Source organism: Martes martes (genome assembly GCF_963455335.1).
Source record: "Martes martes genome assembly, chromosome: 11".
In the NCBI taxonomy this organism is placed as follows: domain Eukaryota; kingdom Metazoa; phylum Chordata; class Mammalia; order Carnivora; family Mustelidae; genus Martes; species Martes martes.
The window spans coordinates 76,157,239-76,180,611 of record NC_137899.1 but is presented as its reverse complement, the minus strand read 5'-3'; the positions used below and the strand labels follow the sequence as shown (position 1 = coordinate 76,180,611).

General features: G+C 37.0%; 1 protein-coding gene across 1 annotated transcript in view; it reads right to left on the bottom strand.

Moving 5' to 3' along the window:
• The window catches only part of CFTR (CF transmembrane conductance regulator), a gene marked incomplete at both ends in the record, with an annotated part of 166,451 nt that overhangs the window by 88,419 nt on the left and 54,659 nt on the right, over positions 1 to 23,373 (bottom strand). The window contains 3 exons of the mRNA XM_080818680.1: positions 6,823 to 7,014; positions 14,947 to 15,129; positions 21,885 to 21,977. Of these exons, the coding sequence (XP_080674806.1) occupies positions 6,823 to 7,014; positions 14,947 to 15,129; positions 21,885 to 21,977 (468 nt within the window). The remainder of the gene's footprint in view (positions 1 to 6,822; positions 7,015 to 14,946; positions 15,130 to 21,884; positions 21,978 to 23,373) is intronic.

Sequence of the window (23,373 nt, the reverse complement as noted above, 5' to 3'; positions counted from 1 at the left end):
CAGACAGGGACCCTTGTTATAATTGAAGACAGCATCCAGAGTGCCTAAAATGTTACACTGTCCATGAGAGGAACTCAAATATTTGCTGAAGTCAACTTTTTAATTTAGAAAATTTGAATCAAGCCTAGCTAAACCTTCTGAATAAAAATTAGGTATTACAGACTTCGTTCTGAAAGACACTAATGGTAATACAATTGCCATTTCAAGGGCTGTTTTGTCAAGGGAACACTTAGACTCAGAATTTTTAGAAAAAACAAGTTTCCTTTCCTACAAAGACCTTTATGAACATCACTGAGTTCTAAGGTATGAAATATAAGTGTAAAATCTTCCCTTGATCTTGTTTTGTTAGCTACTGCTACAAAGAAGATAATTCTGAGAGTGCATGGCTCAGAATCCCAGTTCTTCAGGAGGGATGAAATCTTGAGCATAGACCTGATGATACATCATGGTTTTTACCTTTGGAAAATGTCATGATTTTTTTTTGTTTTGTCTTTTAATACAAAACCTTACCTTGAATATCTTCATTTCATTATTTATTCCTGAGATAGCCTGGTCCCAGACCATTATAATTAAATTTTTATATTACTGTTCTGTTGACTTGTCCAAATCTTACTGAGACCAGCAATCTTATGGCTATTTTGGTTTTAGAGATGCAAAACTCTCATTTGTTAAGCTAATAATTAATTCCAGAATTTGTAATTTCAATTCCTAAAATCAGGTTCACACAGTTTCTCTCTGACAGCAAACTCTAAGCAAAGCTGTCACTAGATAACAAGAAAGTGAGAATTCGATGGACCAATGTGTGCAAAGTGCTTAGCACAGCAATGCCAACATGTACTCTCTCGACAGATGTTAGCTAGAGTTTATTTTTTTAAGTTCCAGGGCTCAGATGAAGTGAAATAACAGTTCAGTTCAGGAAGTGCTATGGCATTTCTGTTAGGTTCTGGCTCAGTGATTCTATAAAATAAATGTACTTGCTTCATATTACAGTAAATAAATGGCTGTGCTTTCCAACTTAATTATCTATTAGGAGAAAATTACAGGTGGTTCAAGGTACAGTCATTAAGTATGGTTTATTCTGGTTTAGGGGACATAGTTCAATGTGTTTCAAATATCTGTTTTACGTCTCCATAATGTCTTGGCTGCTACTGAATGCAGATGTTAATTCCTATGGCCCCTTTTTATTTACAGATCTCTCAAATGAACGTTCCTGAATTCTCCTATAGTGGTGGACTGACCATCCAAAGGTTAAGCCTCTGTTCACACAGGTTAGTTTTGGCCAGATCTGGATATCCAGAGGTCAAATTCAAATGTAATTAGACTTGAGGTATCTGCATGATGAAATTTATTTTCCAGAACAGTCATTAACTCATTTCTTTGCTTACTTCCCTCCCAAGTTTTTCATATTTCTTGCCAATTTCCCTCCCAAGTTTTTTTTTTTTTCTTTAGCAACTTCTTGCCAATTTTCCTCCTAATTTGCTTTCTTCTAGTGACTTAAAGATGAAAACTGCCAAGCAGTGGTGGTAAAGAAAACACAAATAGATTTTAATTCTGCAACACACATAGTAAATATTTTTATTACAATGCATATGTATGGTTGCCAAGACGAATACTTAATGAAGACCATTTTGCGGTTACAAAAGGATCTCAACAACTCTGTGAAAACCAAATATATATCCTAAGTCCCTAGCTTCTTCTCATATCCCACGCCCCACCACACACTATCATAAAAGCCAAACCCAGGTACTTTTACAAGAGAGTGAGTCACTGAATATAGTCAGTCCAACTACCCATTACCCAAACACCAGCCTGCCTAGAATTCTCTTGCTGTCAGCTGTGGGGTTCTATGGTAGGGTAAGGTATTGGTGAAGTGTGAAAAAAACCAATAACCTGAAAATAAAGAGAGACAAGAGAACAGTGAAGTCTGTCCCTCTTTTAATAACTAAACAGGGTTACAATCTCCTTAAGAGATAAGTAAGTTAACAAGGGCCCAGTTAAACGGAGTCATCTTTTTTAAGCTAGCAAAAATCTCCAGGGCTGGTTACAAAAGCATACAAATATTTAGGAGGACCCTCAGGGGTAGTCTGGTTACATGGAAAGAAGAGAGTAAGTTGATGGGCACTGGGATGTAAAATGGTATCTTAAAAAAAAACAAACCCTAAGAAAACAAACACCTCTACATTTGTCTAGGAATCCATGGTACCATCATCTAGATCCAAAGTAGGAAACATAAAGCAAGACATGGAGACATTCGTAAAGGAGAAGGGCTGAAGGCGAAGGATCCACACCTGACTTGCTCCCTCGGGTCTGCACGCTACAAGTCATTCTATCAGCACAGAGCTGTCTCCGGGCCCTTCCCCGTGATAAAGTCTTTAAGCTATCCCTCTGAGGGAAGAGTTTTCAGCAGACTGAAATCAGAAAACTATGTGAAATATGTTGTGCGTGCTGTTTCCTATCCACGCCAATTTACCCCTACCTGCCTGCTCCTATGACGGCAGGCATCACTACATACGCAAGTGCTCTGTAGATATTAGAGCTGAACAAAAACACAAAAATGAGGAAGAAAATATCCCGTTCTCATCTCCAGTTCCAAGTCTGGCTGGAGCACATTCAGAAACCGATCAACGCTGGCAGTCAAAATGAAAACAGATGGACTCATAACTGTTTGTACTGGGGGTGGGGGCCCTGTGGGGGACTAGGCCAGGGTGACTGTGGCAGACACCAGCTGCTCCCCCTTGGGGAGACTGCGGGTGTTTCATGGTCCTCAGCTCCAAACTCCTTCACATTTAAAAAAGAAAATCCTCCCTTGGGAAGGCCCCCACTGGCCTCTTCTTGAAAGGTGAGGAATACTTATTTAATGACGACAAGAAAAATACCAAAAGTAGAAACTCTTAGGGACTGAAAATAGAGGACACCTTTGGTTTTGACTAAGATAGTCTAGCACTTGTAATTCCTTTCCTTACTCCAGCAGTAACATACTCCCGCCATGGAATCACCTCGTCCAACCCTGAGACTGCGAGACTCAGAGGGGAACAGCTGCTGAGCACGATTCCCGTAACTAGCATGCCTACTCCAAGATATTGCTGAAACAGTCACCTCAAAGAATTTACAAGACTGCCTCTCCACGTCCTGGGAAGAATATACCAAAATAAATGTTTAAGAGTCACAGCTCTCAAGCAATTTGTCATGTGGCTGGATAGGTAACAATGTACAGGGAATATTCAGCAACAAGAAAAGCAGCAGACACGCTCTATATTCAGTATACTCACTACATTTGCCAGTATCAAGTACAGAGAATTTAGGGTGCTGGATGTATTTTTGTCTGTCATAAGATGACTAGAAAGGCCTAGTCGCAACAATCAGCAGGACAGGAGGGAGCAGGGACTCAGAGATCATTAGAAATGAAAAGCTCAGTGTTTTGACACTTTAAGGCAAAGGGGAAGAAGAGCAAAGTGTACATTACAGAAGCAAAATGCATGTCATCATCATTATAAAGTTATTTATTCAAGTCCACCTAGTGGTGTCCTCCACTGGAAACCTTGTTAGTAAGACCTATGATCTTTCTGTCTTGATCAGATGTCTCAGTTGTATGTAATTCACCTTCATGTGCTTCTGTCCTAAATCCATAGCAATCCTACCTGTACCCCTTTTCAGTTCCTGTTGTGCAAGGAATCCTTAATCCTAAACCAATTTCTCTCTTCTTCTAATTTCTTCAGGGAAAAAACTCTCAGTCTTCTGTGAAGGCCCATTTTCCCTGATGCCCTTTCCTTTGGATGGAAATAGTATATAAATATGGCATTCTTGATCTCACCACAATGCCTCTGCTTAATTTATGTTTCTTCTTGTCCCTCACAACCATTATCTGGATTACTGAAACAGTTCCTGTTAATCTCCCTTCTAGTCAGAAGAGCAAATACTACTACTATGATGACGACGACAACTACTACTACTACCACTGGCTGTTTTATTAAGTAATTTTGGTGTGCCAGAAAAATATCAAAATAAATAATATAATCTCCATATTAAGAGGACAAAACTCAGTGTATAATAGGATTAAGTAACTTTCTTTAGTAACCCAACTCTGTCAGATTTCAAAATATATATTCTTTCTGCAATCCCAGTTTCAAAATGCACCCACCTTAATTCTGTTTCTCATATTACAGCCAAGTGATATATCAAAAACACAAAACTGCCTGCATCCTTCTTCCCCTGATTAAAGCTCTCCAAGACCAAATTCCTGAGATTGGTGTACAAGGCCCCCAGGCCGTGGTCCAACAGGTTCATTCCTCTTTCCACACTCAGTGCCCCCAAGTTATATTCTGGTTCTATCAAGACACGGTTCCCTGCACTCACCAACTGGTTTTACATCCTGTGTTTCTGCTCAGTTCCTTTTATCCAGAGTACCCTTCCCACTTTTACTCATCCCTCAGGTTGTCCACTTTTAGAGAAAGCCTTTCCTAAACTGCTGAGGCAACCCGAAAGCCCTCAACTGGGTTTCCGCAGTGCCCTAAGAATACCTTTATCCAATACTTGCTATCTCTTCCTGTATGTTTTCCCCCAACCAGCCCATAAGTTATTTGAGAGAAGGGATAATAATGTTTTCATTTTGTACCTGCCCTGACCCCATCACAGTGAACAGTGTCTGGTACAGAGTCGTGTTTTGGGGTGTGAAAGGCACATAGAAACTAGAATCACCGCCCAACCCCATTGCCATTTCTGGAGCATGGAAACAATGTGCCCGAACTTCAAACTGTCCAATGCCATCTGGTTTCTTTGACAGGATATTCCAACTTCTGTTGTTTGGGTCAGGAAGAACAACTACCATATTTACAGGTAACCACTTTTATCATTTTCCTTATAACCACTTTTGTCATCATTAAAATTCACATTGATGACTTTTATAGCCATCTTAATTATACCAAGTTCCATCTTATTTCCATAGTAGTCACTCTCTAATAAGAACTGACTCTAAGAACACATTTATCTTCATCACGTTCTCTAGCAGTATTCGCCACCTCAGGTAGAAAGGAGCTAATATTTATAGAATAGCTAATTTATACCAGACACTATGTTACATACCCTATATTCATCCCATTTAATTTTCTCAATAATCCAGTTACCATTTATTCATCAATCTCCCACTTCTTCGGACCAACCTAAATTTCTCTCTACTTTATTGGCAGCTCTAATGTTCTTATTCAAAAAAATTCCTCCAAAGCCATCAATTTCACTCTTGTCACCATTGGAATTCCACAGTGAATCATTCTATTAGAGGCCATTATCCTTGTACCACCTTTGGAGGTTATTCTTTACATCAGGCAGACGGATATCTATTCTTATGCTCCCTCTTTTCACTCCTACAGAAATCACTCTTTCATTTTCTATTAGAGAACCAACTACATTCCTTATTAATATGTTTCTTTCCCCTACTGGTCCATGAACCTCTCAAGTATAAGGATCTTATTCTATTCATATTTTTACGAAATGCAGCAAGCCTCAAATGTTTTCAAAATGAAGACTTCTTAACTTTTTCTGGTTTAAAAGTTTATTTGGGCACAAAAGGCCATATATTGAATGTTTGCATTTGTGTTAAATGTCCACAACAGGAAAATTTTAGAGATACAAGGTAGATTAGTGGTTGTTTAGAGCCAGGTATGTGTGTTGGAGGGCAAGGTAGGTATGAAGAAATGGAAACTGAGTGTTAATGACACTACTTTTAGAGGAATTAAAGATGTGATGGCCTTTCCTTTGGATGGAAATAGTCCATAAATATGAATATACTAAAACAAACCTAACTTATACACATTAAAAATAATTTTGAAGTTGGTCATAGAATGAGAAAAGAATATGCTCCTCTTTCTCTTACCCTCTTTACTTTCATTATTTTTAACAGTTTTATTATGATATAATTCACATACCATACAATAGTTCATTAAAACACAGATCACTATAACATGAACCTTTAGAAAATGGACTGTGTATTTTTCAGCTTGGTTTTCCCACACTTAGCACAATGTTCATGTTAGTAAATGCTCATTTCATGAATGAGGGACCCACAGCTCTGAATTTATTATTAGTAATACAGCTATGGTCTATTTGGGTTAAATATAATTTCATTTGTTGGAATCAAATCACCATTTATAAAATTATTTCTGTGAGGAAAGATATATTCAAAGCAAAAAATAATAACAGTAATAATAAGGCTCACCAGAAACCTTCCAACACCTTTCAACTAATAAATAAAGCTTGTGATTTATCTTGCAAGACACTACCATCCTACATCCCAGTCCCCACCTAGACAAATATCTGTGGTCTCTAAAAACACCCAGATTTGTTTTAGATAAAATATAATCACAATTTTATCTCTGATTCTCTACTGGCAGGTCATTGCTCATTCTACTAGGCTATGATTGTTATTTAAAATTATTAAAATCCTCTCAAGTAATTTTGAAGTATCTTTTAAAAAATGCATGCATATAAGTGTCCATTGAGGACACATGTCTCATGAATGAGTCAATAAAATTCTCTCCGTTTCATAAAGAGGTTTTATTGTAACCAAATCAGCCCATCATTTTAAAAATAAATTGTACCTTCTCTTTGTTTTTGTAAGTCTCCTAGAGCAGGGGTCATATATTTTATTAGTGGTCATATATTTATTAGTCATATATATTTTATTAGTGGATTTACTTAGAGTACTTTGCCCATGTTGGAAACTTGGTTAATATATGTAGACTGACTGACTGAATAGGGGACTAATTATATATCTGAAGTAGTTTAAAGATTTCATATGCATAGTCAAAATTATGTCACATAGTTACTTACCTCCTCTAGTTGGCATGCTTTGATGACACTCCTATATCTATACTCATCATAGGAAACACCAAAGATGATGTTTTCTTTGATGGTGCCAGGCATGATCCAGGAAAACTGAGAGCAGAATGAAATTCTTCCACTGTGCTTAATTTTGCCCTCTGAAGGCTCCAATTCTCCCATAATCATCATTAGAAGTGAAGTCTGGAAACAAAAACCATGGTTATTAAATTAAATCATTTGATCAAATCATTCTCAGAATATACTTGCCTCCAACTATTATCCTAAGCAGATATATCTGTTCTGGTTTTAAAGGATTCCAGATTAATTCATTTGATTCAAAACTTATTAAGTACTTCCTATTCTGGATTCTGGATATGCTGCTATGCACAAAGGATACAAAGAGGAATAAAAGAGACAATTACAGTGGAGTGTGATAAGAGTTGTAGTAGCGGTTCACAGGGATGGAGCCACTGATTCAGATCGTTGGGATGGGTTTGGAGAACATCAGGGAAAGATAAATACCAGCTAATATTTTTTGATACTCGGTCTATGCTGGGTACTGTTCTTTGTGATTTAACTGCATTCATGTATTTAATCACAATTTAAGTAAATTCTGTCCATTTATTTAAACCAACAATGTAGATTCATTTTGATCTTCATCTAACAAAGAAGAGATTAGTAAAAAAAAAAATAAATAAATATTGTTTCCATGAGCCCTTCTTGAAGAAACAAGGATAAAATCATCCAAGAAATGACTGAAGAAGCTTCACCAAAAGGACTATCAGTGAGCAAAGACTTTATATAAAAGACTGTGAACTAAAATTTAAACTAATGTGGGAATTAGAGTTGAAGAAGATAATTTAAATACGTTATATGCCCTGACAATAGGAAAAGTTTAAAGTAAAATACAAACAAAACAAAGGAAAGAGAGTGTAAAGGAAATTTGCTGATTGCCTTATCAAGAAAAGCTGGAAGTCAAAGGATACCATGTAAACATATACAGTGGGTAAGAGAAGCATAAGCATATTTAACAATACAAAGATAAAGTGTTAAGAAAGAACACAAGGGCGCCTGAGTGGTTCAGTGGGTTAAGCCTCTTCCTTCGGCTCAGAATCATGATCTCAGGGTCCTGGGATCTGGCTCTCTGCTCAGGAGGGAGCCTGCTTCCCCCCACACCTGCCTGCTTCTCTGCCTGCTTGTGATCTCTGTCAAATAAATAAACAAAATCTTTTTTTTTTAAAAAGAATGAAAGAAAGATAACACGACTGACTAAAATGGTGTAGAAGAAAAGGAGGCAGCAGAGAAATAAAAAACATTGATTTTATCAGAGCTCACATTAGGGAATCAAGGAAAGAAAACCCCGAAGATTTAACATAAAGTTATTATAAATATAATCTCTATGACAAAACACCTCCCGCATCTCTAAAAGTTCACACCTGGACCCCTTTCCCTTTTTATCCATACTCTGTCCTTCAGAATCTCATCTGACCTCAAGTTGTTACACTGCCAGACCCCATTCCCTTGAAACCAGACCTGTATATCCAACTAACATCTCAACTTGGATGTTGAATATGTATTATAAACTTAATGCATAAGTTTCTTCCATAATCTTCTCAGGTAATTGTACCTTCAAGCTTCCAGTTAGCCCTTGGACTCATCCTTGATCTCCATTTTTTCATATGCCACCTTCAATCTAATTCTGTGGTATTTTTCTTAGAAACATGTCCTGAGGGGTGCCTGGGTGGCTCAGTGGGTTAAAGCCTCTGCCTGTGGCTCGGCTCGGGTCATGACCCCAGGGTCCTGGGATCTAGCCCCACATCGGGCTCTCTGCTCGGCGGGAAGCCTGTTTCCTCCTCTCTCTCTGCCGGCCTCTCTGCCTACTTGTGATCTCTGTCTGTCAGATAAATAAATAAAATCTTTAAAAAAGAAAGAAAGAAAGAAAGAAACATGTCCTGAATCTGACTACTACTTCCATCACTACCTGGATTAAGCCAACATCATCTCCTGCCCAATTAGCCCAAAAACTCCCAACTGCTTCAAAGCTCCCCTTGCTTCTACCCTTGTCTCTCTAAAACCTATTTTCAAAGCGGCCCCATTAAACGTAAGCCCAATCATATTACTTTCCCCTTAAAAACTTCCAATGGACTCTCAGTTCCTCAGAAAGAAAAGCCTTACTCTTTACAAGCCCCTTTGTAAGGCCCTTCAGGCTCTTTCAGAAAAGCCCAAGTACTGGTCTAGCCCACATTACTCCTCTGATGGCTCTACCCTCTGTGGCTGACTGTGCCAACCCCACTGACCTCCTTGCTGTTCTGTGAACCATACAGGCTAAGTTCTATTTCAAGGCTTTCTCCACCCTCTCTCTGCAAGACTATTCTGCAGTTAATCCACATGACCTTGTCCCTCACCTCCCTCAAGTCTCTGCTCAAATGTTACCTTTCAGTGAGGCTTTCTCTATCTCCCCTATTTAAAATTGCACCCCTATCACCAATCTTCTTTTCTCTGCTTTATCTTTATAGCAATTTCCATCAGGTGATATTACATATACTCATTTTTTGTTTGTTTGTTTGTCTCCCATAAAATGTGAGCTCCTTAGATGGGGATGAGAATATGTTGTAGGTTTTGTTCACTAATATCTTAAGGGCCTAGAATAATACTTGGCACAAAGTAGAGACTCAATAAATTTGTTAAATGATATAAGTTAAGAATATGACACATTATATTAAATTATAAGGGCTCAACAACTTAAAAATGAATTACTATTATATAAGAAAACAAACCAATGGAACAGAAATAAAACTACAAACCAGATCCAAATGCACAAAAGAATTAGTATTCAATAAAGGTGGCATCTAAAATCAGTGGGGAAAGATGGATTATTCAATAAACGGTGTTGGACGCTGGACAGCCATTCGGAGAGCTAACAAAAAAATTGTGTTTATACCTCATACTATATTCATGATGAATTCCAAATAGGTCAAAGAAAAAGTACAAAAATAAGACCTTAAAGTCCTTAAAGAAAACACTGGGGGATGCCTAAAGGGGAAATAAAAAAACCACTATGGAGTAAGAAAGCCTTTCTATAACTCAAAATCCAGAAGTCACAAAATAAAAGATAAATTAAAACCTCATTTTAAAAAAAACTTATGCATGGAAAGCTAAAGGAAAAGAGTGTAAAATTGCAGTAAAACTTTACAACTCAGAGCACACAAAAGAATAATTTCTCTCTAAAGAAGTGATTCTAAAATCATAAGGAAAAAGAAAGCAAATCCATTAAAAAATGTACCAAGTATGTGAATAGTTATTTCACCAAAAATGACAATAGAGGAGGCCTTTAAACATATGAAAAGATATTGTACTTTATTCATAATAAGAGAAACCCAAATTTTAAAAAAAGAGAGAGAAACCCAAATTAAAAATACATGTATGCCACTCACCCCTATAGTAAGACTGGAAAAGGATTAAAAATTAGATAACATCATCTGCTGGTGATGCTATGATGAAATCCACTTTTATATAGATCATATGGTACACACATAGATTAGTGCAACCTTCAGGGATAGAAGCTCAATAAATATATAAATACTTTACCATTTCAAGGAAGCTATCCTACTGATACACTTGCAGATGTGTTAAATGACGTGTGCAAGAATATTTCAGTGTCATTTTGGGTTAGCAAAACTCTGGAAACAACCCAAATATCAATCAATTGATGACTCATTACATCATATAGCATCCACCTGTACAGTAAAATACTATACAGTTATTTATATATATATTCAAAAAATTAAAATTGGCTACCTGGGTTGGGGGAGAGAATGGTGGAAAGTGGAAAATTGAGCAGAAACAAACTGAAAGGGAAATTTTTCAACTTTTTATATCTTTTAATTTTCTAAAGTCTTTTTTTTAATTAAAGATTCTTTTTATTTATCTGACAGACAGAGATCACAAGTAGGCAGAGAGGCAGGCAGAGAGAGAGAGAGAGAGAGAGACGAGGAAGCAGGCTCCCTGCTAAGCAGAGAGCCCCATGCGGGGCTGGATCACAGGACCCTGAGATCACGACCTGAGCCAGAGGCAGAGGCTTTAACCCACTGAGCCACCCAGGTGCCCCTAATTTTCTAAAGTTTTTAATTGTCAATTAAATTTTAATAAATAATAATATCACCTAAAATACATTAGGAAGAAGGCAGGATTAAGTAACAAACCTCTTTATGTTATAGATTTCAGTATATTTTGTAATTTTTATTATATGAAGAAAAATCTAAAATATTTTATTTCTATGTAAAATCCTTTTGTATAAAAATTAAAGCTAGAAAAAAAGTTAGTTTTAAATATTTTTAGAAACAATATCTTACTATAGATGAGCTTTATAAATCCAAACAATGGAAAAGATCTTACTATGTTAAATGCATATAATATTTACATTATATATTTATATTATATTATATATTAATGTTAATATTTATTGATATAATACAAGTACTAAAATAGCTATTATATATGAAATATATAAAAATTATTTACAATATTTTGGCATTTTGAGAGACAGGATATTAAGTGAAACCACTACTGAATATATATATATATATATATATTTATATATATATATTTATATATATATATATATATATATATATATATACACACACATATAAAATGTTGATAAAACACATGGGGGATAGATAAATATATTTCAGAGATACATATATATATCAGTCCCCCAAAATGCTGATAAAAGTTCACAGCCATTTGTATTTTACCTTAAATGACAAAAGTAGGAGCTAATAGCTTCTTCTACACATCTGCTGCTCAATTATTATAAAATCAAGCTAAAATTTAGTACTGGGCTAAGGTCAGGATGGATGACAGAATCTATGTGGTGTCAGGGGTTGTCACTAAGGTCGTAGAACCCCTTCAGCTATGGTGGGGACAACAGAAGAAATGAAAATCCCTCCACCCTGGAGGAGATGCCAAAAGTCAGCCTTCAGTCAAGGGTACCCAGTACTGCAGACTCTTATATCAATTTTGCTTAATTACAACAATTCACAGAGGTTTCATAGATGAAAGACGCTTAATGTGGATTAGAACAAAAAATCTGTTTTCCCAAAGATTGTTCAATTAAATAAATTTGTATCAAGCACTAAGATACTCCTTGGAATACAGAGTAAAGAAGACATGGTTCCCTTAGAGTCTAGATAATTGTAACAGGAAAGAGGGATAAAATTAAACCTGACCTTAGTGTTTAAAGAAAATAATATATATTAATACAGATATAAATTGCTGTAACTTTGGAAAATCTAGAGATACAAAACATACCCAAAAGTGTCTACAGCCATACCACCCTGAACACGCCCAATCTCATCAAAATATACCCAAAATCTCAGAGATAGCCACTTGATCCATAAATGTCCTTCCAGACACATGTATACATATATACATGCTTTTAAAAACACAAATCATGGGCGCCTGGGTGCTCAGTGGTTTAAAGCTTCTGCCTTCGGCTCGGGTCATGATCCCAGGGTCCTGGGATCTAGCCCCACATCGGGCTCTCTGCTCCACAGGGAGCCTGCTTCCGCCTCTCTCTGCCTGCCTCTCCGCCTACTTGTAATCTCTGTCTGTCAAATAAATAAACAAAATCTTAAAAAAAAAAAACCCACAAATCATTATGTATATAATATTTTATAACTTGTTCTTTCTTAGCAATATATAAATACATATCCTTTACAACCATTTTAAACATCCTTTTTACTGACTGAATAACATGCCATTCTATCACTACACTAAAATTTGTCTAATCGATTCCTTAATAGTAGATATTTAGGGGTCCCTCCAATTTTTTTTATTCAAACAATGTTGTGATGAATACCTTTATGCTATAAAATCTCAGCAAATATACTAGGTTAAGTCACATAAGTAAAAGAATTATTCAGTTATCTTGAGGGCTCTTGATATATCAAACTAGGTGAGATGGGATTTGACTTCAAATGCTAATATTTGCAATTATTCAAACTTATATGTTAGCTAGATCTTCTGTCTGGTAGATTATAAAATACTTCATTCCTAATACTATGAAAAGCCTCCCTCCTGGACTGAGCTGCCAAACCCTCAAACTTATCCCAAAGGAACCACTGCTTTCCTTGGACTCGGTCTTCAGAGCTACTTCTCAGAGGATTCAAATACAACTCCAGCCAGCAATTATCTGCTCATCAATTTTTTTTTAAGATTTTATTTATTTATTTCACAGACAGAGATCACAAGTAGGCAGAGAGGCAGGCAGAGAGAGAGGGGGAAGCAGGCTCCCTGCTGAGCAGAGAGCCCGATGTGGGGCTCGATCCCAGGACCCTGGGACCATGACCTGAGCCGAAGGCAGAGGCTTTAACCCACTGAGCCACCCAGGTGCCCCTGTTCATCAATTTTTAATAGAATTGCCTGAAATTTAATTGTTGGTAAGTCTTGTAATTTATGAGTCCAAATCTATTTTTGTATACCTTTCAAAGAATTGACTTTAAGCATACAAACAAAATTTTTAAAATTACATGAAATACAATTACCTCTGAGCAGCAAACATTCTTGTTTAGATCATTGATACTTTGCTGATGAACAGCTCCTCCTATGGTTATCTTTTTATTTTAATAGCGAAAATTACTACTAATACTATATAAGAAATAGAAGGAAAAATAATACTTAAAAGGAGGAACAAGTTCTCCTAAGAAGAAAATATACAACTACAACTACTTTATTTTAAAGGCCTATTTCTAAATAAATAAGTAAATAAATAAAATAAAAGGCCTGTTTCACATGTAAAAAACATAACTGGAGAGAGAAACAACCAAATTGCATTAGTAGCATTGTGGAGACCAAATTTAACAACTAGATATTTTCTTCATTTTTGTTTCCCAAGTTTCAAATTAAATTCTCCAAATATATCATTCTTCCCATATTAGGTATTAATGAATATCTTTCAAAAATGTTTCTTAATTTCTACTTTCATATACATTTTTATCTTAAAGCTTCAGTGCTCCTTCCTTCCTTTTTTCCTCCCTTCCTTCTTTCCTTCCTTCCCTTTCATCCTTGAGTTTAACCTTTTAGCTATTTTTGCTTTTTAACCTATTAATTTTTGTCAGACATATCTCTAAATATTCTTGACTTATATAAGTTGGGATAGGGGTAGGGACTGGGAAGCTGACCAGGACTGGGAAGCTGACCAGCAATGAATAAATTAACATTCCTATGTATTTCTTTCAAAAAGCTATCCTAGTCAGTAATTTTTCCTCATAATAAATCCTAAGCAAGTCTGAGTCCATTCCCTAAAATCCTAAATCAACAAAATAAGGACCTTCTGCCTATGTGGTTCTGAGGTAAAATCTATGCCATGATTTTCCTGGACCAGCTCTGAAAAAATGTCTATGCCAAAGATGGGTAAAAATGAATGGTTCATCTATTCAATAAAGTTACTGGATGTCCACCATGTGTAAGACACTGTGTTGACTTACATGTGAACTCTAAAAAACAAAAGAAAGAATAAACAAACAAAAATTTGAAATGCCCATAAATACAGAAAACAAACTGATGTTTGCCAGGGGAAGAGGTATGGGGAGATGGGCAAAATGAGTAGAGGAGTGGGAGATACAGGCTTCCAGTTATGGGATGAAGAAGTCACATGGATGTGTGATACAGCAATAGGGAATAGCTCCAATGATATTATCATAGCTTTGTGTGGTGACAGACAGTAGCTACATTTGTGAGCACAGTGTAATGCACAGAGGTGTTCAATCGTTATATTGTACATCTGAAATTAAGGTAACACTGGGTGTCAACTATGTTCCAATTTAAAAAAAGAAAAACATTTTTAATAAATATAAATATCAACATGTAGAAAAAAAACCCACTGTGTTGTGTGCCATGTACCACATAAAGATGCAGAAGAAAAAGTCACTGGAAGTAATACGAAGGGAAAAAAAAGACTAGAGAATATTATCAGTGGAATAATTTATATTATAAGGGACACTCTATCCAAGAATTCTCCCACTACCGATGTTAGAATTTCTCCAATAGATCCTCTTACACTACAAACTAGGAAAAGAAAGAAATGTGTGCCAAATTAAGTTCTCAGTGATGAGAAATAGGAGACATTACCTTGCCTGCTCCAGTAGATCCAGCAACTGCCAACAACTGTCCTCTTTCTATCTTGAAACTGATGTCTTTCAGGACAGGAGCACCGAGAAGTGAGAAATTGCTGAAGAAGAGGCTATTGTCAGCGTTGGAAATTTTTCTGTCATTACTGTTTTGTTTTGCTTTCTCAAGTAATTCTCCAAATCCCTGAAAAAAAATAGAGAAAATACAAAGGTAAGTTTTTCAGGTATTATCAATAGGCATTTGTGAAACAATAGGTATTTGTTTCATGTATTAGCACATGGCATCTGATCCACACTTTATAGCATGTAATTATATACATGAGTTCTAGAGCACATGATGCGAAACACTGAAAATTTTAATGAAGCATTTAATAGAAACATAACCTCAATGTCCTAGATTGTCACTCACCCCTAAATTAAATTTTATTTAATATTGAAGAAAATGTATACCTTCTCCTATAGGATGAACAAATAAATGTTATCTAATCCTCAGCACAATAATAATATCGGAGGTTGATTTTCCAATCCACCTCTTTGAAAGCAATAGACCTTGTGACTCAGAGATGAAATGACTAAATTGGCCAGAATGAATTACAACCCAATCTGACCTCTATTCTAACATGCCGCTGGCACCTTCTTCTAAGAAGCCTAAAGCATTTAAGTGATAATTAAGTATAAATGTGATGAGATTGCCAAATAATTCAGATGAATTCCCTTATAGGAGAATAGTGGGAGGAAGGAATTCCCTTTTGAAAGTGCCCTGCTTCTCTATTGCCCCATGGGAAGCTTTAGGGGAGCAGTCTTCAATCCAGAGTAACCAGCCCCAAAGACTGATCAGGAGGAAACCTCATGCACACAGTCTTAAGGAAATCGATTCCACATCCTCAGGCTCCAAATATACTCCTTCCTAAAATCAATCTGCCTGAGATCCTCTTGCTGTTTATCATTTCTTCTTTCCCACTTCCCGGCTCACAATCGTACTTGTCTCACTTGACACAGAAGAGGAGTTTGTCCTCAGTCCTAAGTCTTATTGTGCTATCCTTCCCGGAGTGCAAAATCTTCTAGGACACACAGAAAGGGACCACAGAAGAATAATTTTTTCATGAAAGAGGGTCCCACAGAAGCAAAGCCAGGAATACTGAAGGAGGAAACATCTCATTTCACCTGAAGACAACCTATGGGTCTTACCAAGATTAGAATAAGATTGTAGAAATGAGTGGCAGAATAAGGCATTTTAATTAACAAATTCTTTGATAACTTACTTAATTTTTAATAATTTAATAAATTTAGTTGGTACATATTAATTATTTGCATTGTAAGGTTATGATAATTTTTCTGACATAAAGCAAGCTGAAGGCTTGACAATGAGAACTGACTTCATAAATTGATTTATTTTCCATAAACTAAATGCAGTCAAACTATAATGCCAAAGTTTTGACAAAAATCCATTTAACATGCTTAGACAATATATAATAAACAGGAATTACATGTCTTGCCACCACTTAAAACTACATAAGAATTTATGTCAACTTCACAATATGTCAGAGATTACGTGTCATAGTATTCCAAAATTCCTTTAGGTCATACATAAGCCATGAAGTTTGGAGACCACTGCTTTGAGTTCTCATGATTTGGACAGCTAACGTCCCCCTTAGTCATCAAACAACTAAAAGCAAAGATTTTAAGAAGCAGACAATAAAAAGTCTTTTTAAAATGGGACAAAGGCAGCTTTGCGCAGTGGCAGTATCGTAGCCAATGAGGTTTATCCGAGGCGCGATTATTGCTAATTGAAAATGGGACAAAGGCATTTGTTATTTTGTTATTAATTTTTTTTAAGATTTATTTATTTATTTTAGAAACAGTGTGAGCAGAGGAAGGGATAGAGGGAGAAGGAGAGAGAATCTCAAGCAGACTCCCCATTAAGCATAGAGCCTGACCCGGGGCTCAGTCTTAGGACCCTGTGATCATGACTTGAGCCAAAACCAAGAGTCAGATGCTCAACCAAAGGAGCCAACCAGGGACCCCTCCCTTATTTATTTATTTACCTCACAGATATTTATTGAACATGACCTCTGTATTAAAGACCACTTCAGGGGTGCCTGGGTGGCTCAGTGGGTTAAGCCTCTGCCTTCGGCTTAGGTCATGATCTCGGGGTCCTGGGATCAAGACCCGCATCGGGCTCTCTGTTCAGCGGTGAACCTGCTTCTCCCTCTCTCTTTCTGCCTGCCTCTCTGCCTACGGTGATCTCTGTCAGATAAATAAATAAAATCTTTTTTCTTTTCTTTTCTTTTTTTTTATTTGACAGAGATCACCAGTAGGCAGAGAGGCAGGCAGAGAGAGGGGTGGGGAGGGTGGGAGAGTGGGAAGCAGGCTCCCTGTCGAGCAGAAAGCCTGATGTGGGGCCTGATCCCAGGACCTTGAGACCATGACCTGAGCCGAAGGCAGAGGCTTAACCCACTGAGCTATCCAGGTGCCCCTAAATAAATAAAATCTTAAGAGAAAAAAATAAAGACCACTTCAAAAATCCCATATGGGAGAATAACTATGAGTAGATATTAGTACTGAAACAGCTTAGTGCTAGAACTGAAAATCACACCAAATTTTATAGGAGTACATTATGGAGGGAAAGGAACTCAGCCTGGAACTTGACCAAGTAAATGACATGCAGGCTGAGTGAGGAGGGATAAAAGTGGGATCTCACAAGACCAACAAATGGTATAGGTGCTCCAGGAAGACAGATCTATATATACAATGGTTCAGGCTTAAAAAACAGAAACGTCTAGGAAATGGTGAGTGGCCAGGTCAGATGTATGTAACAAAATGACAAAAGATGTCCTTGGTAAGAAGGGTAATGTAGTCTGTTGAAGGCAATGCAGTCTGTTCAAAGTGGGACTTTTAACCAATAAGCACTTGGACCAAGGGAGGATTTTGTAGTTAATAATCTTTGTTCCTGATTACAGAAGTAAGATGCTTATTTCAAGACAACTGGAAAATACAGAAAAGCAGAACAAATAGAAATCATTTGTAGGACTACCACTGTGAAGAAACCGTACTTAACCTTTCAACTGAAATCCCTCCACTTTCTCAGGACCCCTGGGTGTCTCAGTTGGTTAGGCATCTGCCGTCAGCTCAAGTCATAATCCCAGGGTCTTGGGATCAAGCCACACATCAGCCTGCCTGCTCAGCAGGGAATTGGCTTCTCTTCTCCCTCTGCCTCTCCCCCCGCTTGTGTTCTTGCTAATTATGTCTTTCTCAAATGAATAAATAAAAAATATTAGAAGAAAGAAATCCCTCTACTTTCTTACCTATATATATAAATATATATGATTTTATATATAAATATATACACATATAACCAAGGATGAAGGGTACAGGGAAGCAAATACAGTCAATATTATTGTAATAACTTTGTATGGTGACAGATGGTTATTAAACTTAGCATGGTGAGCATTTTGTAATGTACACAATTGTTGAATCACTATGTTGTACACCTGAAACTAATATGTCAACTAGATTTCAATAAAATATATATATAATTTTTTTACAAAATTGAGAAAAAATAAGGTGGTGACCCACTTTTTCTGACTTATAATAAGTCATCAATATTTTCATATACCATTAAATATTATATTTAATTTAATTTTTAGTTGTAAGATAGTATCTAAGAGTATGGGTAAACTATTTGCATGTACTTTGCTATAAATTGGGGAGCACATTTTTTTGGTATAAATTCCCACAAGTGGAGTTTCCAAAGAAAAAGGTATGTGAAAATCCAAGTCTTCAATTGTAGTTCTAAGTTTTCTTTCATCAATAATTATATGGGAGTGCTTATTTTCAAGAACCCTTATCAACACTGATTTTTGGTTTTAGACTTGTTTTAACTTTTTTTGTGCGGTTTTATAGGTGAAAATGGAATCTCACTATTGATCTCACTTTTATTTATTTGCTCCCTAATGAGACTGAAGAGTTTCCATGGTTACATGTACATGAAATGCTTATGATATCCTTTGTTTTTACCCCATTCTTGTGACATCTTTTCATGTATCTGGCTAATGGGTAACAAGTCATTGTAACATACTGAACTTCAGTCTCTGGTGTTGCTGAGGCTATCAAATGAGATCATATACATGTGGAAGCAATATATGATAAGGCAGCAGTCACTCTTTTTTGTTTTGTTTAAATATGGAGCAGTATGGTGAGTGGCAAAGGGTTCTGGAGTCAGAGAAACAGGCTGACCTTTTAGTTCTCCCCTAATTAGTTATCTTTGTTCCAGTTGTTTAAACTAAGTTTCAGCTTCCTAATAAGTAAGTAGTAATTCTACCCATTGCCAGTTTTGGACTGAGTATGGATTCATATATAATTCACCAAGGACTTGCCCCTTGGGTAACTGGGTGAATGGTGATGCCAGCAAAGGAAATAGCGAATACACTGGAAGAGGCAGGTGTGTGAAGCTTGGCGAGTGGTGAATATAAAGTGCTTGAGGAGCACGCAGGATATTTAGAAATACATGTAAGAAGTCATGAAAGAAGCTAGGGCCATAAATTTGCCTTTAAGACCATCAGTACATTGATGTCAGTTGGCCCTGAGCTTGAAGTCACCTAGAGAGGGCACAAAATGCTAAAAGAAAACCTAAGTGGGACCCAGTGGCCCTCACCATGGAAGCAGCAGGGAAGAGGTAGAAGTTGTGATCTGAGGATAAAATAATATGGAAAGAGTGGTTACACTAAAGCTAAGTCATCAATTCAAGAAGAAAGGAACTGTTTTGTTGGGTTGGCAAGTGCAGAATCCAGACTGCAGTAGGGAGCAATCCATGAAAGATGAGGAAATGACAACAGGTGTGGCAACACAGGGACAGAGAGAGGGGTAAGGTTTGGAGGATGAAGCTGGGTGGGCAAAAACAAGAGAAGACTTTTTTTTTTTTTTAACTGGAAAATATTTGAATGGGAAAAGGACTTATTAAAGCTTCTAGAGAGAGGACTGCTGGCCTCCTGTTCTAAGAAGATGAAGCAAGGTCATATTAGTTCAGTCAGGGGCAGGGGGAAACATCTGTCTTTCTCCTAGACATGAAGGAAAGAGGAACACAAAATTCCGAAGGTGAACAGGAAGCTAGAAGCATTCATACCTGATAATGGCTTCTGCTTTCTTTCTGTTTTGTAGGAGGAAAGGCCATGCAGATCATGAGAGAAGTAGGGACTCACGAAAGTGGTAAAAATCTGGAATAGCTTCTGGGGAAATGGTAAAGAAAATTAACTAAAGACAAATGAAAAGATTTCCCAAGAAGGTTTACAGGCCCCACTGAGGTTGAAACAAGAGCAGTGTAAAGCTTACAAATGACTGAGGTGTATTATTTTTCCCAACACCTACTTCACCAAGGTCCATAAAGTAATGTTTTGCAGCAAAGGATTCAGTGGAAGGAAAGGAGAATTGAGAGAGTTGTAGAAGAACTGAAATGACCGGTCTTGGAATATGCAGATGTTCAAACAGGCAGGGGCCAAAGGGAGCACTGAAGAAACTAGAAACCTTGAACCTGAAAGACTACAGTACAGGTGGGATTTAGAGACAGAGCTGAACGGTTAGGAAATTCTGGGCTGGGAACAAGATTTCAGAGTGTAACATTTGCAAACAAGCACCACTATCCTGAGCAAATGTGATCAAGAAGTATCTGGAGTTTGGCAGGTGATAAAGACTGAAGGACGAGGATGTAGCCAGATGGGAGGCAACAGTCGGGTGAATGGCTTGTAGACTATGACTTCTGGGTCCAAATTCTGGCTTCAGTTTCTGACAGGTGTGTGAGCTGAAGCAGGACCCTTAACCTTTCTTAGCTTCCATTTTGTTATCAGTAAATTACTTAGGTCACAGGAATGTTAAGTGAATTAAATGAGACAACACGTTTAAAGCACTTATCCTAGGCCCTGGCACAGAGTAAGGTTTCGAACATGCTACCTATTTTATAAGATGGAAGAAGGGGGAAATGGAAGATTTTCACAGTAAGCAGGGAAATAATTTTGTCTGAAATTAGGAGGGAAAATGTTAAACTTCTTATTTTCCCCTCATGCCTAGAAGGGCCTTTGAAACTCCTAAAAACAAAGAAGTAAAATCAATCTGATCCCTTTCTGACATGACACTTTCCCACAAACAATTTTGCTAGGCAATAAAGAATTATTCTCTAACCTGTATCTTCAAAAATGAAGTGAATTGTAGTCCTGGCTATCAAGTTGCTTATATAAATAAAACCAGTTTCAGATATTTTGGAAAATGTAGAAATAGGACAGTGGTTTCATAACTCCTATCTTTACTCAACAGATATAAATGATAATAGGAACTCAACAGGTGTTCTCAATCATCAAATATTGCTTCTTGAGATGCTGAATATCCTTGATAATATTTTTTCTAACTTGGAGATATACAAGAGAATTTTTAAGAGGGAATGGAAATAAGTAAAAATAGAAAACAACACAGGCATGTGTCTTTCCTACATCTTTATGTAGACCACTATGTTGCAAACACACTGGACAGGAACATGACATCACAGAAGGGAGCATTTCTTGAGGAACTATTATGTGCATGGTACTCTGCCGAGCACTTCACGCTTCATGCTTCACAACAAACTTGCAAGAAACCAGGCACTGGTTGCAAGGGAAATATTAATATTTCATTTTATGGCTGGAGAATCAAGTTCTCCACAAGTAATTTGATCTTGATTACACACAGAAGAAATGGCAGAGCTAGAATTACGCCCTGCTCTTCCCAAGCTCCAAAACCTATGAGGTTGGCATCACTTCCCAATTGTAATTGATCAAGTAAGTGTAGCAGCTCCCCTCCCGGAGCTACCAGTTCAATTATCATTCAAACTTTCTTGTCTATTAGGATGAAAACCAGATTCACAAAGGAGAAAATGCTGAAGTATTTAGAGCAAACAATTAAACAAAGGATTCTGACCTCCTCCCAGAAGGCTGTTACATTCTCCATCACTACTTCTGTAGTTGTTAAGTTATATTCCAACGTCTTATACTCTTGCTTTTGTAAGAAATCCTGTTTACAAAAAGAAGGCAAAAACATATTGTAGAACTAGAATAGCATTACTGCTTTATTGCACCTATTTTACACTCTGATGGTTCTGTATCCTGTATTTGGATTTTGTGAAGATTACTGAATATACTAGAAATTACTTCTTAATAAAATAATTGTTCACAATGCTCTAAAGTTAATTTGCCAAGCACTTGGATTTATCACATTTGAAAGGCACTTTTAAAAAATGTGCTATTTTATAAAACTGGTTTCATACATTAGATTGTAACACACAACTGACTGTTCCTTCTATTCTTACATATGAACCTGGGTGATAAATTTATAAGGCCTCCCTGAGTTACCCACCAATGTACCTCAATTCAACATTAGGACAGACAGAAAGCTAACGTTTTCACATCTGCAGCACCCTCCTTATTAGAAGCATCGATAGCATCACTTCTCTGGGTTCCATAAATGTATGAAGATCCGATATAACTGATTTTAAAGCATCAGAACCTTGACTCTAAAAGAAGGGCTTTATTAGACATTGGTAGGGTTCTATGAGGAAAGGTGGGAGCATCAGGGAGAATTAAGTGCCTATATCCTGAAGTCCTCACTGCAGCAGGTATAGAGGACAGCCTGCTCCTTGCCTCACTTTTGCTTTTTTTCCTCTAGTCTCTCACTCACTATCTCTGTTTTGGTTTCTCTCTTCTTCTCCCCGTTTGGTTTCTCTGCCAGTGTTCCTGTTCACTGACTCTCCCTATCTTTGTGATGTTCTCTCTTTGAGTCTGTATGTTCATGTTCTCTCTCTCTTCTCTCTCTCTCTCTCAGTTGAGAAGGGTTAACAGACGAAATAAGATTAGTCCAAGAGCTGCTATGGTTCTGAGCTACATTCTCCAATTAGTCTAACTCAGAGATCTCAAACTCACATATTTTTAAGAAGATAAACTTAAGGAAGGTGCCTGAGTAGAGACTGTGTACAACTGGAGAGGGCAGTCCCCCTTTGAGGGAGGAGTTGCCACAGCTTATAAGGAAAGAGGACCCAGTTCCTACATACTCCAATTCTTCAAAAGAGGCTGAAGATACGATTTATTGTATATGTAACATCCCCCAACTTTTAAATGTTCGCAACTAATGCAAATGGGTTGTTTGTTTGTTTTTAATTTAAAGATCAAGTAGAAACAGTTTCAAGGCCAAAATTAGATCCATGGGCAACCAACCACTGGCAAAGTCTGGCCAAGATTACATAATGGCAGAATGACCTAAAAGTGGCTCATGCTGCACCCTCATTTTTCCTTCTATCACAGCAATTTCTTTTCTGGTTAAATATTTAAATGAATATCAAAAAAGTATAATAATACATTTTTGATCTGCACATTAATTATAAAAATTATAGCCACACAGTAATTCATGCTGGTGA